This window comes from Sarcophilus harrisii, chromosome 2, assembly GCF_902635505.1.
Source record: "Sarcophilus harrisii chromosome 2, mSarHar1.11, whole genome shotgun sequence".
NCBI lineage: Eukaryota > Metazoa > Chordata > Mammalia > Dasyuromorphia > Dasyuridae > Sarcophilus > Sarcophilus harrisii.
The window spans coordinates 613,817,076-613,834,993 of NC_045427.1; the positions used below are offsets into that span (position 1 = coordinate 613,817,076).

General features: G+C 38.9%; 1 protein-coding gene across 4 annotated transcripts in view; it reads left to right on the forward strand.

Moving 5' to 3' along the window:
- Positions 1-17,918, forward strand: part of MICU1 (mitochondrial calcium uptake 1) — a 214,712-nt gene that overhangs the window by 177,010 nt on the left and 19,784 nt on the right. For all 4 annotated transcript variants that reach the window (XM_031956529.1, XM_031956531.1, XM_031956532.1 and 1 more), the window contains one exon: positions 8,206-8,314. In XM_031956529.1, coding sequence (XP_031812389.1) covers positions 8,206-8,314 — 109 coding nt within the window. The remainder of the gene's footprint in view (positions 1-8,205; positions 8,315-17,918) is intronic.

Sequence of the window (17,918 nt, forward strand, 5' to 3'; positions counted from 1 at the left end):
ATATAATCATTATCTTTCTATCTTTTCCATGAAAATAACATGAGATACTGTTTCCAAAACTTTGCTAATACTATATCCTCAACATTATACTATCTCTTTACTTCTTTTGGGTATCACCTCTCTGTTGGTCCTTTTTGTTCAATCATTTCTCATTCATAGAGAAGTCCATTCTTGTTTTCAGAGGGAAAAACACAGTCAAGCATTTCCGCCTTCTCTATTGTCAGTTATCTTCATCCCAGCTACACCAATCAAAGATCCTGCCCCTTTCCCTTGAATCCTTCATTTTCTTCTAATATAGCCAATTGTGATAATGATCCTTTAGTTGTTCTTTGCTTCCCTCAATAATTTTGTTCATTCCAAGTTTTAGCATTCCTGGCACTGTTTTGATAATACCGTGCTACAATCTTGTATTCATCTTATATTATCTGGCCTTGCTTCCATCTTTTGTACGTTTCTTTTCAAAACTAAACTAGTTAGTGAGATTCTTGGATATCTAGGCTTTTGTCCTATTTTTTCCTTTTTTTTAAATTTAATTTTTTTCCATATTCATTCATTTTTTCTCCTCATTCATTCTCCTCTACTCCTGCTGGTCACATAAGTACAGTCAAGCAAAACAAATTCTGTTATTAGTTATGTCCAAAAATCTGTTTCTTATTCTGTATATTAGTCCATCTTCTCTTTCATGAAGTAATCAATGATGTTCATTAGTCATCTAGAAATATGTGATCTTTTAATTTATCAGAATTTTTAACTTACAGAATTGTAAATTTTTAGAGCATTGATTTATAGCAATATCAGGAGTCACCAAACTATTTTCTACCCACTCCACCCCCCCAGCACTAAACTTGGCCTTAGAGTTAAGAATTGTTTTCAATTTTAAACATAAAAACATAAAAATCATTCGTTTCTCAAATATATAAAGAACTGAATCAAATTTATAAGAATACAAGCTATTCCCCATTTGTTAAATGGTCAAAATATATGAACAGTTGGTTTTCAGATGAAGAAATCATCTGAATGTCTATGGGTATATGAAGAAAGATTCTAAATCACTTTGAATTAGAGAAATGCAAATTAAAACAATTCTGAGGTATCACCTCACTTCTATCAGATTGGCTAATATGACCCCCAAAAAAGGAAAATGATAAATATTGGAGAGGATTTGGGAAAAGTGGAATACTAATGAATGCATTGTTAGTAGAGTTGTGAACTGACCCAGCCATTCTGGAGAGCAATTTGGAACTATGCCCAGAGGATAAACCAAATCCTTTAATCCCACAATACCACTACTTGGTCTGTATCCCAAAGAGATCATTAAAAAGGGATAAGAATTTACATGTGCAAAAATATTCATAGCAGCCCTTTTCTTGGTGGCACTATTAGAAATAGAGGGAAATGTCCATCATTTGGGGAATGGCTGAACAAGCTGTAGCATATGAATGTAATGGAATACTATTGTGCAATAAGAAATGACAAACAGGCAGATTTCAGAAAAACCTGAAAAGACTTGTACAAACTAATACAAAGTAAATGAGCAGAAACAGGAAAACATTGTATGATAATAACGTATGAATCATTCAACTATTCTTTACAATACAATGATCCAAGGAGTTAGGAAGAAAGATGCTATCCACATCCAGATAAAGAACTGATGGATTTTGAATGTAAATTGAAACTTACTTTTTTCCTGTTTTTTGATTTTTTTTTCCTTTTGATCTGTTTTTTCACAGCTATTTCTTCTTTTTCTTCTCTTATTACTAAAGCTAATGTTTTTATGTATCATAGTTCTTTCAACCATTCTCCAGTTGATGGGCTCTCCTCCCTTTAATTTCCAGTATTTTTTTGCTCATACAAAAAGAACTACTGTAAATATTTTTCTATATATATAATACCTTTTCTTTTTTCTTTTATGTCTTTATATAGCTGAACCAAAGGGGACTACTATTTTGTAGCATTTTCTTTTTTCACATTCAGGAAGGATTGGCTCCATCAGTAGTACATCAGTATTCCTGTTTTCTCTTGGCACTAAGATTTATCTTTTTTTTTTTTTATTGTATGCTTTGTCAGTCTGGTAGATAAAAGGTAGGAAATTTCAAATTTGCTTTAATTTGCTTTTCTCCAGTTATTATTGACATTTTTCCCATATGACAGCGGTCTGAGTTTCTTCCCTTGAGAACAGCTTGTTCATGTCCTTAGACCATTTATCAATTGGGGAATGGCTTTTATTCTTATAGATATGAATAAGTTCCTTCTGTATCTTGGGAATGAACTATCATTAGAGAAACTGCAAAGAAAGCTGCAAAATGTCTCTCTTTTAACTTGTTTCCTTGTAGCTCAGATTACTTAACCATATTGGATTCATGTTAAAATCTTTTTCTTTTTATATTATCACAATTGTCTTTTTCACCTGTCTGATTCTCTCTATTCTTTCTTTGGACATGAATTTCATTCTTCAACATCTGTTCTGAGCTGGCTAACCCTAAAATATTTTGGTCCATGAGATCTTACCTATCTTTTCTTCTAAACTCTTTGAAATTTGTTTTCCCCAAATTTTAGGTACATGTCAAAATATGCTTAGATTTCCTTTTCTTGTTTATTACAGATTACACTTTCCTCTTTATATTCTCATTTTACAATTGGTCATGACATTGATTAAGAGTTCTTAAGTCTTAGTCACCAAAGTTGAATGAAGAGAATATTGAGCACTGACTGTACTTTTCCCTCTTTTCCTACCACTCTTCCTCCCTCCTCTTCTCTTCACCGTGTCCCGACTCCTAGATCTGGTTCTTACATTTTCTTTCTCTTTTTTTAATACTCCTTTCATGATCAACTCTCTCTTCCCCCAAGTTGAAATAATCTAGAAGTTGACCTCAAGTTGAAATCTGCATTGCTTGTGACTGTTCCTTAAATCTTTTCTCCTTATACCCTACTTCCCAATATTGACTTTAATGTTTCTCTTTGCCAAACTCTATATATATAGATTCAGAAAGTGGGAGATCATGAGATTCTTATTTCCTCCCCACTTCCTCATTTCTTTCCAAGAACATCTCTTTTAACCTCTCTTCTCCTCTCATAAAAATAACTGTACAGAGGAGAACCAGCTCCATATTTAACTCCTTTTGTGGCCCTTGAAGATAATAAGATTCTGAAGGTACCTTTGACTCTCTTTCCCCTTTTAAAATGTCAGAACTTCATTGCTGTTTAGTACCTTTCAATTGCTTAAATGTATTTCATTTTCTAAGTTACTCTTGACCCCTGCTATTGAATGTCAAACTTTCTTCTTGGGTAACCATCCTTTCTCCTGCAGGATTATTTTGTAGACTAAGTTATTCTTGGTTATAAGCCTTTATCTTTTGCCTTTTTAATTTTACTATTCCAAGATTTGCTGTCCTTTAACAAGAGTTGTTGCTGAATCTGGTGTGACCTTTTTGACTGTGGTCCCTGGGTACTTGAACTCTTTCTTTTTTTCAGCTTGCATTATTTTTTTTCTTTTGATTTGGAAGCTTTGGATTTGAGCTATGGTATTTCTGGTTACTTTCAATTTTCAGAATTTCTTCAGGAGGTGATCAACATGATCTTTCTATTTATACTTTGCCCTTTGCTTCTAAGATAGATGGACACTTTTCTTTTGTTATTTTTTAAAATATAGTGTCTCCATTTTTTGTTTCATCATGGTTTTCATTGTGTCCTTTCTTTTACCTGTTTTCCAGGTCAGTTTGTTTTGTTTTGTTTTATTTTGTTTTGTTTTGTTTTGTTTTACTGTAGATACTTTACATTTTCTTTCCACTTTTTCCAATGATTTTACTTTGTTCTAGTATTTATTGTCTCATAAAGTTGAATTCTGTTTACTTCTTTCTGATGTATAACTAGTCCACTATTTGGGCAAGTTTTTATACCTTCTATCCTAAGCTATTTTCATTTAATTTTCTTTCCAAATTCTAATTTTATATATAATTTAATTTGTTTTATATCTTGTTTCATTTCTTTTAGCCACTCTAATAGTTTTGGTGGACAAACCATTTTTTCCTTCTCAAGTTCTGCTTGTGTTTATTTAAGGGTTATTCTCTTTTTGGATTTACCTCTTGGATTTCTCTTAACTCACTAACCTCTGTTTTCTTCCATTCATTCATCTTTTCCAGCCCCATTATTGGTTTAGCTTTTGTGCTCAGGCCCTCCCCTCCAGACCTTTCAGTGACTTAGAAGTCCTTGGGGTTCTGTCCCTTTTGGAGTCCGGATGCCACTGCCCATCTCTCAATGGTGAGGTGGCTGGTATTAAGCCCTGCTCCCAATTCTGTCATGTAGATTCTATTAGAAAGCCCTGGGTTCCAGTCCTGTCCCAGAGAATGCCTACATTTGTGCCAGATCACCAGAGCTCTCTGGACCTCAGTTTCACATCGCGCCCCTACCTATGGAGGTGATTGAATGATGCAGTTCTTTACAAGTGTATTCATTCTCCTTCTCTCTCTCTCTCTCTCTTTCTCTCTCTCTCTCTCTCTTTCTCTCTTTCTTTTTCTTTCTCTCTCTCTCTCTCTCTCCTTCTTCTTCTTCCTCCTTCTCCTCCTCCCCTCACTTTTTCTGTCTCTCTCTTCCCCCCTTCCTCCCCCGCTTCTCCATATATAAATATCAGCTATTATTATCATTTGTATTATTGCTGTTATCATAATTTTTCCCTTGCACAGTGTCCAATCAGGAGTTGGTTTCTTCCCCCTTCACTCTACCTGACCCCAGTGGGACACTGGATAAACTGACACTTAGATGATTCCCCTCCTGTGGCTCTGAGTCCCCCAAGGACAGTGACCTAAGAGAGCTTTTTCTGTCCCTCTGTTCAGAAAGCCAGGGATAGAATATGGCTTCAGGTCATCAATCACAAGAACTCATGATGGCCTGTACCTCCCCTATTCAGAGTACTAGCTGGTTTCAAGCTCATTTGCAGGGGCTCACGCTGACTTCTCTGGCACAGACCCTCTTCTCACCCCTGCCAGCTTCTGGCCTGCTTACCTGCTCTCACTCTGGCTTCCCTGGCACAGCTTCTTTCCTTTGCTCTGCTGGCTTCCAAGTTTACCTGAGCTCACGCTGACTTCCCTGGTACAATTCTTCCCCCTACCTCTGTCCCCTCCTGGCCATCTTTCTGTGGAGTTTTGGACAAGATTGAGGGGATTCCTCCTGTTTCTTTTTGTTTTCTTTATCATTTGTCTTTCTGGAATCCTTTTCAGATATTTTATTAGTAGTTCTAATAATCTACTAATATATAGAATATGGAAGTGATTTCCCTGCCCTTTACATGGAAGTTACCTCTTTGTAAAGGCTCTAAATAATAGTCATAGCTTATGTTTCCGTGATACTTTATAGTCCTTATTTTATTTCATCTTCACAACAGCCCTTTGAAATATGAGTTAAAGTATCTGTTAAAGAAATTGATGGCTCAGAGAGGTAGTGGCAAACCCAGGATACTGGTGCTTAGGGTCTCACAGTTCCAAATCTTTGTGGTCTAAGCAGAGCAGAAGATCTTTAAACAAGTCTAAGATGATTTTGCGTAGGTAGCTAGTTGTGGAAAAAGGATGACAAATACAGGCCATCACACAAACCACCAGGGGAATATCTGATTGCCTTCCAAGGGATTCCATCCTAGACAGAGATTGATTTACTCTCTTGGGTCTCAGATGCTAAGCCTGCTTACTCATGTCATCAAGCATCAGGGCAGTGTAGTGGAAAGAAGTATTGTTCCAGGAAAGAAAGAACCAGTTTATATTCTTGGCTCTGCTCATAACTAACTGTGTGACTTTAGGCAACTTATTATGTAACCTCTTTGAGCCTAAGTTCTTTCATACATTAAAAAAAGATGGTACTAAATGATCTCAAAAATGTTCTTCCTTAAAATTATAAATTATAAAAATATATAAATTATAAAATTCTTGTATATATTTATCCTATACTGGATTAATTACTCTCTAGGGGAGAAGGGAGGAGAGAGGGAGAGAAATAAATTTGGAACACAAGGTTTTGCAAAAGTGAAGGATGAAAACTATCTTTCCATGTATTTTGTGAAATAAAAAGCTATTTTTTTAAAAGCAAAAATAAAATAACTAGGACAAAATGGAAATTCTAAAAAAAAAAAGGTCAATAAAACTTTAAATAAAATTAAGAAATGTTATTTTAAAATTATTAAAATATAAAAAACTATTAAAAAATCATAAAATTCTATGACTTTTAAATGGGAAAGGAGAAATGAGGAAATAATCCTTTACAAAGGAGTAGGTGTTATCCCACACAAGCAATATCAGTTCATTCCCCCAGCTTCACTGATCAAGTGAGAATGACAGATAGAGAGGCAGACGGACATTTGTCTCCTGGCAGCTGCTGCTGTGAGTATTGCAGCCAAGGCTACTGAAGACCCAAAATAAATTCTCACCACCAAAATCCATGGCACTGTGAAATGAAAATGTGGAAATGACACAAAACAAGAGGTATCATCTTTCTTCTGCTTTGCCGCTGCACTCTAAGGACCATGAGACCTTTCTCTCTGACCTGCAGCAGAACGCATTTGTATTATAGCCCCCATTTTACTTTGAGTGCCTTAAGAGCAGGAGCTGTGTCCATAGGACCTAGCACAGTGCTTAGCACATAGTTATTGCTTAATTAATGCTTTTCAATTTATTCACTCAAAGTGCTGACTGTGGGCCAGGTGCTTTTCTAAGCTCTGAGGATGCAAATCCAAGCAAATGAGCCAACCCATAACTTAAAGGCGCTTACACTCTAATGAATAAGATAGCACTTACAGGGAAACTGGAAAGCAAAGGACACGGGGAGCCTGCATGGTGGGGGGGGGGGGGGCTTTGAAGAAATAGGGAAACCCCAAAAAAGAGCAATCTGGAGAGTGGACAGAAGTTTCTCTAGGGTGAGAAGGCAATTCCATAGCTAATTTTAAGGATACCAGAAAAGTTTTTTAAAATATATTTAACTTCAGATTCATTTTTTGTTCAATTCAACATTTATTAAGTACCGGCTATATACCAGGCTCTTTGTTAGATCCTAGAGATACATAAACAAATGTGAAAATTACTCCTGCCCTCAAGGAGCTTACTGATAAATAGAAGTATGCATGGTATGATTTTACCTCTGTGTGGGTCTGTCTCTGTCTCTCTCCCTCCCCTCTCCACACTCTACATACACAAAATACATACATATATGTGTATACATATACATATATACACATAGGTAGATAGATAGATAGATAGATAGATATGTTAAAGCCTTTTCTAGTGCTAGATGGAAAGGGAAGAAAGAAGACAGTTTGGAACTTAAAGTGGAATAACAACCAAAAAAAACTTTTAAAAAGGGAGAGCATTCTAGACATGGAAAACCACAGATAGAATGTAATTTAAGAGAAACGACAAGTAAGCCAATTTGGCTGGAACATAAATATCTCTTGTAAGGTAGAAAGCCATCCCTTACGTCCTGATTTCAGTTAGCATTCTCTTCAGGTTGAGTAGAAAAATAGAACAAGGCTCAGTAAAATCTTGCAATTATTAACAGCCTCAAGGGACTCTGATGTCATAATAGGTCTTGCCTTGCTTGAGTGGATCCCTGTGGTTAAGCTTGAATTTTTCTGATGATGACATTTAGATAATTCCTGGTCCCTTAATTTGGTTTCCAGGGAATAAATCTTAAAGTATTAGAAAATATTCCTCACTTCCTAAACTCAAATCATCTTATAGTTTTCATTTGTGTACGTCAGTTCTTGCTTTAAATAATATACAAAAAATAACATCTACAATTATCAAACTTCTAATCAGTTTGAAGAATTACTTCACTCAGTAAGCCTGATGAGAATGGAGGTGATACGTTGGTTGTGTAGTTTTAATTTTGGAATAATGTATGATTGCCTTGCATTTGGTTTTGCTCAGTATTGAAATATTTCCCTAATGTGATCCTGGCTCTGGTGGTTCTTTAAGTATTTTCTCTTAGGGCACTGAACTATCACTATAATAGACATCTTTGTGAAAGAAATGTAAAGGGGAAAGTGAAGTTAAACCAGTACTTAGTGTGCCATTTGCAACAAGTAAAATGTTGACTTTTTTTTTGTTGACATCTAACTTGGACATTCCTTCCTACTGTTCTTGTTCTGAGTCTGGACATAAAACTTTGCATACTTGAGGGTATCTTGGCTACTTTTTGATGAAGGAACTATGTTCCCTTCTCTTTCAGGGCCTGACATTTGAAGAGGTGGAGAACTTCTTTACCTTCCTGAAGAACATTAATGATGTGGACACTGCCCTGAGCTTTTACCACATGGCAGGAGCATCCCTGGATAAAGGTAAATCTCGCAGTTGAGTTAGACACTCCAGAGTATGACATGGAAACTGAATGTTGAGCTGGGGGCTGCTTGGGGGCCCACTCTTCTGCAGTGGATATTACTTGAACTTGCTCCCAAGTAGAGAATTTCATTTTCATCCACATCTTACCTTTTACATGAGGAAACCCAGTTCAACAAACAGCTCTTTGCTAAGAAACTTGATGGGACAATCCCTACTACTGAACAGTGACTTTTGTCATCAAGTATATACATTTTTTTTATTGTTCCTTCATGTTTACAGGTGCGCTGTAATAGAAAGTAGGATTCAGAACTTAAGTGTGTGAATTTGTGTAACTTTGAACAAATACATCTTCTCTGGACTTTTATTTCCTCGTGTAAAAGAATGGGAATGATAATATTTATACTACATATTTTACAATAACTCACAAGTTTCAGCTCTTTTCTCTTTGTCAAAGTAAAGTGTCACTTTCATTATCAGTCTTCTGTTCCAGTAGGAACCGTGGGCTGAGGAGGGCTGGTCCAAACTACCCCCACCCCTTCTGCCATGGCCTGAAGCCTGAATTTTTGGCCTGCCCAGTTTGTTCCTGCAGCCTAGGCACAAGCTCAACAGCAGCCAGAGGCCTCAGAGAGGCCTACTACTTACTGTAGTATTTATGTATTTCTTAGCTGTTTAACGGGTATAAAACTATGCTACAATTTTTTTAGTTTTCTGCTTTTTATATTTCATTGATGAAATTTTTAAGCTTTGTACCTCTACCTCCATTTGTATATAAGCTCTTTGGATTTTTTTTATTGTGTCATTTTGCATGGCCCAGAGATTTGGGGCAACACATATGTCTCAGAAGGGCTATCTTGTACAGGGATTAGACATATTCTGCTTGATCACAAATACCAGAACCAGGTGAAAGCTGTAGGGAAAAGAGACAAGCTTTATATAAGCAAAAACTTCCCAAAAGAGATATTTGGAAGTGGAATATGCTTTCATGGGAAGTAGTGAGGGAGTCTTGATTAGGTGCAGAATGGGCTAGAGGGCCTCTGAGACATGATCCACTCCAATTCAGAAACTTTCTGATTTTATAAGATCTTAAAGATGCTAACCACAAGGTACAATCTGCGCACGTTCTGGGCCTTAATATTACTTCTATTTGAAGATAGGCAGAAATGGATTGAATGAGCAGGCAAAGATTATGAGAACTGTCTGAAATACTGACCTTTATATTAAGCAATATCAAAATGAACAGAGCACAGGAAAGATGGGAACTTGTGTATGTTTCTGACCCATTAGCATCCATCAGACACATTAAAAAAGATAAGTTTTTCAGATGAGTTAAAACAGGGACCTAAAAGGAAGAAACAAAGAATAGGAAAGAAAAAAATAAGCAGTTATTAAGCTCTGTGTTCTACACATTTTGCTAAGTGCTTTAGAAATATTAACTCATTTAATTTTATTAGTTAAGCTGCTTGGGAATGGGAGGGTAGTTACCAGAAAATGGACTATCTGTGAAGTTCTATTCTCACTTATGCAGAAGTTGGAGTGCTATTCCTTAGCATTGGTGTGGAACTCAGACATAATTCTACAGACTAGTCTCTTGAAAGATGTTCTGACTTTGATTGAGCTCCTGTTTTCAATTGCTTTGCCCATGTAAACTGAGTCAGTCTCTCTTTTTTTTTTTTGCTGAGGCAGTCGGGATTAAGTGACTTGTCCAGCTAGGACTATTAAGTGTCTGAAGCTAGATTTGAACTCAGGTCCTCTTGACTTCAGGGCCAGTGCTCTATCCACTGTGCCATCCAGCTGTCCCACAGTCACTCTCTTTAGGGAAAATTAGATTTTTCTTTCCCCCAAAGGGAGAAAATAACCTAAGAACAAAAAAAGCCATTTCTCAAGATCTAAATCTCCCTATTCCCTAAATGAAAAAAAAAAAAAAAATCAGAGGAAGCCACTGCCTGTGAAATTAAAGATTTTAAGTAGGGAAGAAAAACATGTGCATGGGAACTGCCCAGCCCATGCTGAACAGCCTGCCAAGTAATGGATGGAGAGATGATATATGCTTTTCAAAAAGGAATGCAGGGAAATAGGGAGAAAAGGGGGGCCTACTCCCAGGAGGAGGGGAAAATCCAGGAGGAATTCCAGGTGTCTCAGCTGCAACCTTTTGATACACAGATAGGAAGGCATTGCTCAAGGTTTGCTGATAAACTCAAGGTTTGAGCTTAAGAGGATGTCTTCAAAAACCATAAACCAGGATGTATCTGAGAGCCCCATAACTAACAGTTAGGGAAGTCTCTGATCATAAAAAGGATGTTTTTAAAAGGTCCATAAACCAGAAAATGGCTAAAGATCTTCTTCAAAGCTGCTGTGAGCCTAATTGGCTTCAGAGTTGCTGATTTTCTGCACGTGGCAAAGTATGTTGGTTTGTCAAGCTACTCTCTGTCTTAATAGCCAGTCCTCATGTATTTCTTCTTGTTTCCCTGGATAATTGGAGAATTCAAGTATACCCAACGGGCAATGCTAGAACCAATGGGAGTTTCTGCAGGTGGTGATCTTATCTGAAAATTCTGTAATAAATGTAGATGTATTTTTAGTTCATGGCTCCTGGATAGTGGACAAGGGGACAGGGGCAAGTACTTTCTACTTAAATATCACTCCAGCACGAGACCAAGACCAACATTTTTCTTCTAAGGCATGTTGTCCATTGTAAAGAAGTTGTTCTCTTTTCCTGTACATGCTCACCTCCTTTTGCCCTATTTTGTCTGCTGAATAACAGCAGCTGATCCTTCATGTGGCTTCTTTTGTCCTACCCCAAATGAGAATACAAGTTAGCAACTTTCAAGTGATCATTGACTAGCTAACTCACTAGAAAGGGATAAAGGGCAGTGCTTTGCACAGTAAAGGTTCACTCTACATTTCCTTCCCTTTCTGTCCTGCACTATGTTCTTGTGCCTCCTGCTGTCAGAACAGTTACCTAGGCAGCTTTGAGAATACCTTATCATCTCCATTCTGGAGAAAACCTTTTTGTCTTTGTGCCGATACGAAGAGAGACTTGTGCATTAGGAACAGAACCTGGACTCTCTGCAAGCTTTGTCTGTTACTAATGTGGATTTCTTTCCCTTGTACCATGGATGTACAAGGGACATTTTCTGTACCATACTTGGTCAGGTTAAGATGGAGCAGACCCGAGGTTCCAGGACATCGTTAGGGATGTGCAGCCCAGGGAGAATACTGAGTGTAGCCATGACATGTGAAAACTGCCACACCCCTTCCTCTTCCCTGGGAATTCGGGGCTCCTTCTTGAGCTCCTTCCTTAGAGTGAAGCATTTGCTGCTCGGCTTCTGATGAGCAATAGAAGCTCCTGTTCTCTCCCTCCCTGCTGGCGTGGGGAGCTCCGAGGCACTGGCTCCATCCCAGTTTGGTTCCAGAGAACCCAACAGGGTGCACAGGGTTTGGGGGCTCTCAGCCTAGTTCCTTTTCAGCTGCCTTGAGCTCTGTCTAGTTATAGACCGCCCCCTCCCCTTATACTTACCCCCAGAGCCCTGCCTGTCCAGGCTGAACTTCTAAGGACAAAAACAAAAGGTTCTAATGGGAAGTTAAGACAAGTAAGATCAAACAAAGTGAAGAAGGTGTGGAGATTTTTTTTAGGCAGCGCTGTAGAAAAACAGCTGGATTTGGCCACAAGTCAGGATTCTGGATTCAAATCCCATTTCACTCTCGTGGGGACTCCAGGCAAATTACTTCCATTCTCTGAAAGTCACGACCAAAAAACAGATCATTGACAATCTTCAAAGTCATCCCCAGACCCACTTTTCTGTTTTCCCCGATATCCTTCTGACCTCAGAGAGAAAGAACTTGCTGGTGATGGAGCTAGCGTAGCTCTGACATGGGTCTGTAAGGGAGACTGCAGGTCCCTCTCCTCAGCAGCATTACCAGGTAGCTGCCCCTTAAGAGAAGGCCCAGACTCGGACTCAGCAGCACAAGTTGCTCTGATCTCCCCAAGGCTGGGAGCGCCTCTGACTTATTAGCAAGTCAGCGAACCCAGAGCGGCCCAACACCCAGACTGAGCCAACTGTTCCCGGTCGTCACCATGGGCCAGGACGTTGTGCCTTTAGCCCGGCAGAGATGCGGTAGATGGGGGGCTTCACCCCCAGAGAGTAAAGCAGAATACATGCCGCCCTCCCCATCCCCACCCCCTACAGAGCTGCTGAATTCATTGTCCTATCTCTTGGACAGCCTCCATAACAGCAGGAAGAGAGAGAGAGAGACAGAGTCAGACAGAGAGAAAGACACAGAGAGACAGAGTCAGACAGGGGGAGAGAGAGAGAGACAGAGAGAGAGAGAGACAGAGAGAGAGAGGCAGAGACAGAGACAGAGAAAGAGAGAGAGGGAGACAGAGAGACAGTCAGACAGAGAGACACAAAGAGAGAGAGAGACAGAGTCAGAGAGAGACACAGAGACAGAGTCAGAAAGAGAGTGAAAGCTCATCGGTGCTAAGAACATAATGTGCTAGAAATAAAGTTTTTAGGAGAGACTCCTGTTCTACTGAAGGCCGCCCCCCAGCTCTGGGCATTTGGGGCGATGTCGGGTCTAGCTGTCCCACAGTCCGGCTCCTTTTTCTCCTTAGAGTAATTCATGTCTGTGGAGGAATGCCATCTCAGGCTCCACCCAGCAGCCTGGGCTCTCTTTCCCACACTGCCCCACATCTTCCCCCAGCGGTCCAGGTTCCCTAAGGCCAGAGGGTTCCCAGGCCACAGACTCCCAGGGAGGCTCCTGGGAGCCAAAGGGCCAGAGACGGAGGCAAGGGAGCATCTGCTGCCTTTGGGCGCCCCCTGCTGGCAGACTGGAGAAAGTGCCTCTCAGCGCCCCGAGCAGGGAGCTGTGCACAAGCTCATATAAGGAAAGAAAAACGGAGGCTTCTGAATTCCCCCCCGTCTGGTGCCTGGAGAGGAATCTGAGGCCTAGGCCCGAGATGCCAGCCTCCCTGTAGCGGCAGACAGAAGCGCTCTCCGGAGACAGAGCCAGGGGTCCGAGGGCCCCAGCTCCTCCTCTGGCTCGCAGCAGGCTTCAGTCCCAGACACTGCAGATATCTCAGTAAAACGAGTCACATGGATTATTTTGTTTTCCCAGTGCCTATAAAAGTCATGGTTACTCTGTACTGTGATTAAGTGTAGCATTGTGCCTAAAAAATGTACATGGCGTAATTAACAATGTTTTATTCCTTTAAAAAGTTCCTTTAGAAAATTCAGAAATATCATCTGAGCCTTCAGTGAGTTTTTCTGAGACTGCATCTTTTTTTCTGAGTCTTGCTTCGATGTTGAAGGCTGTTGCCTGATCAGAGTGGCCGTGGCAATTTCATAAAACAGGACAACAATGAAGTTCGCCACACTGATGGAGTCTTCATTTCATTTGACTGCTTAGAGATCATTGTAAGGTTATTATAGGCCTAATTTCAGAATTTTCCCATCTTGGAATAGGGAGAAAGAGAGAGAAGTCAGGGAGCAGCTCATCAGTGGAGTAGTCAAAGCATACACAACATTTATCAGTTAAGTTCACCATCTTATCTGGGCCCCCCAAACATCACTGATCACAGATCGTAAATCATAGATAGAATAATAAGTTTGAAATATTGCGAGAGGGGCAGCTAGGTGGCGCAGTGGATAGAGCACCAGCCCTGATGTCAGGAGGACCTGAGTTCAAATGTGGTCTCAGACACTTAACCCTTCCTAGCTGTGTGACCCTGGGCCAGGCACTTATCCCCAATTGCCTCAGGAAAAAAAGAAAAGAAAAGAGAAAAAGGAATTGCAAGAAACCAGATGTTTCACAGAAATACAATGTGAGCACATGCTATTAGAAAAATGGCACCAATAAGGCTCAACCCAGCACTGCCAGGAAAGCCTTCAGTTTGTTGAAAAAATAAACATGTCATATCTGCAATAAAATAAGCAATGCCTGTAGATTGCTCTGGCCTATAAGAACCATGGTTTTTTCATTTGTTTCATATATATATGCATATGCACAGAGTATGCAAATGATCTTTAAGGTCCATTCCAATTCATAAGTCTCTGAGTAATACTGAAAGGTAACAAAAAATATGGGATTTTTAAATTATCCAGAAGCATATAATGTCTCTTTTTAAATATCCTGAAACTGAATTTAATGAACCAAGGTGTTATGCTGACAGTAAATTACCAAAAAATATATTAAACCATTGGTGAGTAAAAAACCCAGCCAATTTTCTTTTGAAATATATATCATTGTTTTAAAATAGCATTGATTTTTTTAAGCTAAGGAAACCTCTTCAGTGATTTTTTTCAGAATCTAGTAACATTATGCTAAAGCTATCATGAGGAAGTTACTGGCGTGATGTAAGGACCCTGATCACTTGTCTAGAACAGCTCCAAAATTTGACCAAGCTGCCCCAAAACCGACTAACAGCCCCACTCAGTTTAAAAAGCTAAAATATGGAAGCCATCATGTACTTAGAATTCAGGTTTTAATATGTGTCTATATTAAAAGGTAGTTCACATTTACATAGTGCTTTGTAGTTTATTTTTCTTACAGCAAAAGTCTATGAGATAGGTAATATCTTGACATCACTTTCATAGTCTAAACAGAACAAGAAAATTAAAAGAGCAATTATATAAACTGAATTACTCTCCCTGTCAAATTTGAGGATGTAGATAAAAGGGTTGGGAGGACAAATGCAGGCCAGTAAACCAAAGCTAAAATTGACTGATGACCAACAGTGATCTAGGGGCAGTTCCTGGATACATGGGCTTTGATCCAGCTTACTCTTGTTTATTCTTGCTAATATGGGCAGTCAGTGGTCTAGAAGGGTAAGTCTCATAAACTGTCTCTGACTTTGGCGCCCATGGAAGGAACAGAAGATTTGCCTACTGATTTTGTTCCTTCTTGATGAATACATACTTATTGAATGAACAATTAACCCTACCACCTACCTCAGTTCTTATCAATAATGATAACAGTTATTATCATTATTATACCTCACATTTATATAACACCTATGGCCCCTGCTATGTGCCAAGCTCTTGACAAATATTGTTTTATTTGTTGCTCACAGTAGCCCTGAGAGGGAGGGGTTTTTATTATCTCCATTTTACAGTTGAGGAAACTGAGGCAGAGAGACATTAAGTAACTTGCCTGGTCACATAGTCTCTGAGGCAGAATTTGAACTCGGGTCTTCTTGACTCCAGGTCCAGCACTTTATCCACTGCTCCATCTAACTGCCTCTGTTCCTTTACTAATAGTTTCTTCTGCTGTTATCTACATACTATCAATCCCAGATAATTCATGTTGACTGAGGGGAGTGAAAGCATAGAGATTTGCAAGCAAGCAAAAGTAATTTATGATGGATTTGGAAATGCATTCTGTGGACTTGGGGCTATCATTGAGTATTACAGTAGGAGAACTGGACTGGAGAGCCTGAAACCAAAGCCTTGTTCCTTGCTTGGTTGTCATTCATTAGCTATGTTGTTGGACAAATCATTTAGTTTCTCAGTATATCACTTTCTTCATTCACAAAATGGAAGAGGGGAGGTTGGGTTGTAGGGATGATCTTTAAGTCTTCAGCTTTAATACCTTGTCATCTTGATTCCTGATCACGCAAAGAAGCAGCCCAAGTATAAGTGGGCTGGCAGAGAGAAGTCAGCTAGATGCTGTTGTTATTGTTGTTCCCTAGAGTAAAAAGCTTAAGTTTAAATCAATCTTGAATATACATGGCTATATTAGACTAAAAAAGACACACTGGAATGATTGCCATAATAGGGAATGAGAATTACAATCATTAATCATTAGAATAATTAATGTCAGGGTACTGGATATTGCTGGCACTTCTGCTAGCATCATTTGCCGTTAGACCTAAAATATTCTGTCTTACCAATACCAATAAACATTGCATTCCTATGAATGAGCCCTTGAATATCTAGAGATATTTTTGCTGTAATTTATCTTTTTATATATGACAGAGAGTTTTAAGGTAATAAAGCATTGCCCTTCACAAGAGAACTATAAACAGAAGTTTAATAAGTTTGCTAATTCTTTTCTCCCGGCTAACTACCCTTAATATACATTTCCTTGTCTTTCACGTTTGAGAATGTGATAGTCATCCATATATTGGAGTATGACTAAGACACAATGAGCATCTTGTTTCTACCATACTGAAGAAAGGTTTTCCTTTGGAGAACTGCAGCCACCCCTCATAGGCCATTTCTTATTTGTGAAGCTTTTTTCTTGCGTGTTGTTTTGCATGGACTTCTTTTCCTCCAGCATCCATATTAGTAAAGTTCTTGGTACAAGGTCACTTGCATCATTTTTGACATTGTAGAAGCCATGTCCACTAGACTCGGTCATTGAAGAACTTTCATTTCATTTGAGACAGACTATGACTTTTGTTGCCTGGGTCCAACGCTGCATTTAGCACTATTTATTGTACTCCCAAGGAATATGACATTTGAAGATTGGTAACTCTAGCTGAAGTCAGTGCCATCCTAAGAGCTGTACCTTCCTTAACTATGTACTATGTACATTCTCTCTGTCTCTATCTCTGTCTCTTTTTCTTTATCCCTCTGAAAATTACGCACTCTTTCTAAGGCTTTCTATGTAATTTAAGAAGTCTATTGAAGAAGGTAATGGAAAATTGAGCATAACTTCTTGCTGTGATAGAAAGTTAGAGACATTTGAGTTGAAACTAGACTCTGCAAGCTTCCATCATTCAGGAAGCTTCTTTTCCATACAGGAAAATATAGGGCTACCAGGTAAAAATAACTATTATAAAGTACCTTTTTCCAGTGATTCAGTTATTCTGTGAAAAAAAATTCTTTCCTCTGGTAGACATTGATATATATTTCACATCATATTTCCCTGTAGTAAATAGGGCTCTGGATTTGGCGTCCAGAAGTTCTTAATTTTAGTGGTACCCCTGACATTTACTACTTCTGTGCTCGTGGGCATTGAAAGCTCAGCCTCTCTAAATATCAGTTTCCTCATTTATAAAGTAGATCTGAAAATACTTGTATTACCTACCTCACACTGTTGTGATGAGGAAAGCATTCTGTAAATATTAAGTCATTATAGAAATGTGAGTCACTGATGTCCTTATTAGGCTTAGAAATTTTGGTCTATAAGAATGTTTATCCTGAAATCATAACATTTCTGCTGCCTTCATACCAGCATTGTCTGATATGGGAGTTGGGGAGAGGAGGAGCCTGAGAAGGCAGTGGTCAAGGGAAAAAATTAGCAAAACTGTGCAGTAGTGGCAAAATTGGCTTTCTTCCTAGCTCTTAATATTTTTCTTGGTAGTGTCTGTTAAGTCATCAGCCTGACTCTTACAGGATTCAAGGTCTTACAGGATTCTAAGGGGTTTTAGAAATTGTACATGGATCAAGAAGTATCTGACATATTATGGACTTCTGAATGAATCATCAATGTGGGTAGGGATCAGCTAGGCGAGTTGATGCCAGGAAGATGCATCTTCCTGAGTTCAAATCTCAGACACTTACCAGATTGTGACCCTAGGCAAGTCACTTAATCCAGTTCACCTCAGTTTCCTCATCTGTAAAATGGGCTGGAGAAAGAAATGGCAAAGCACGTTAGTAT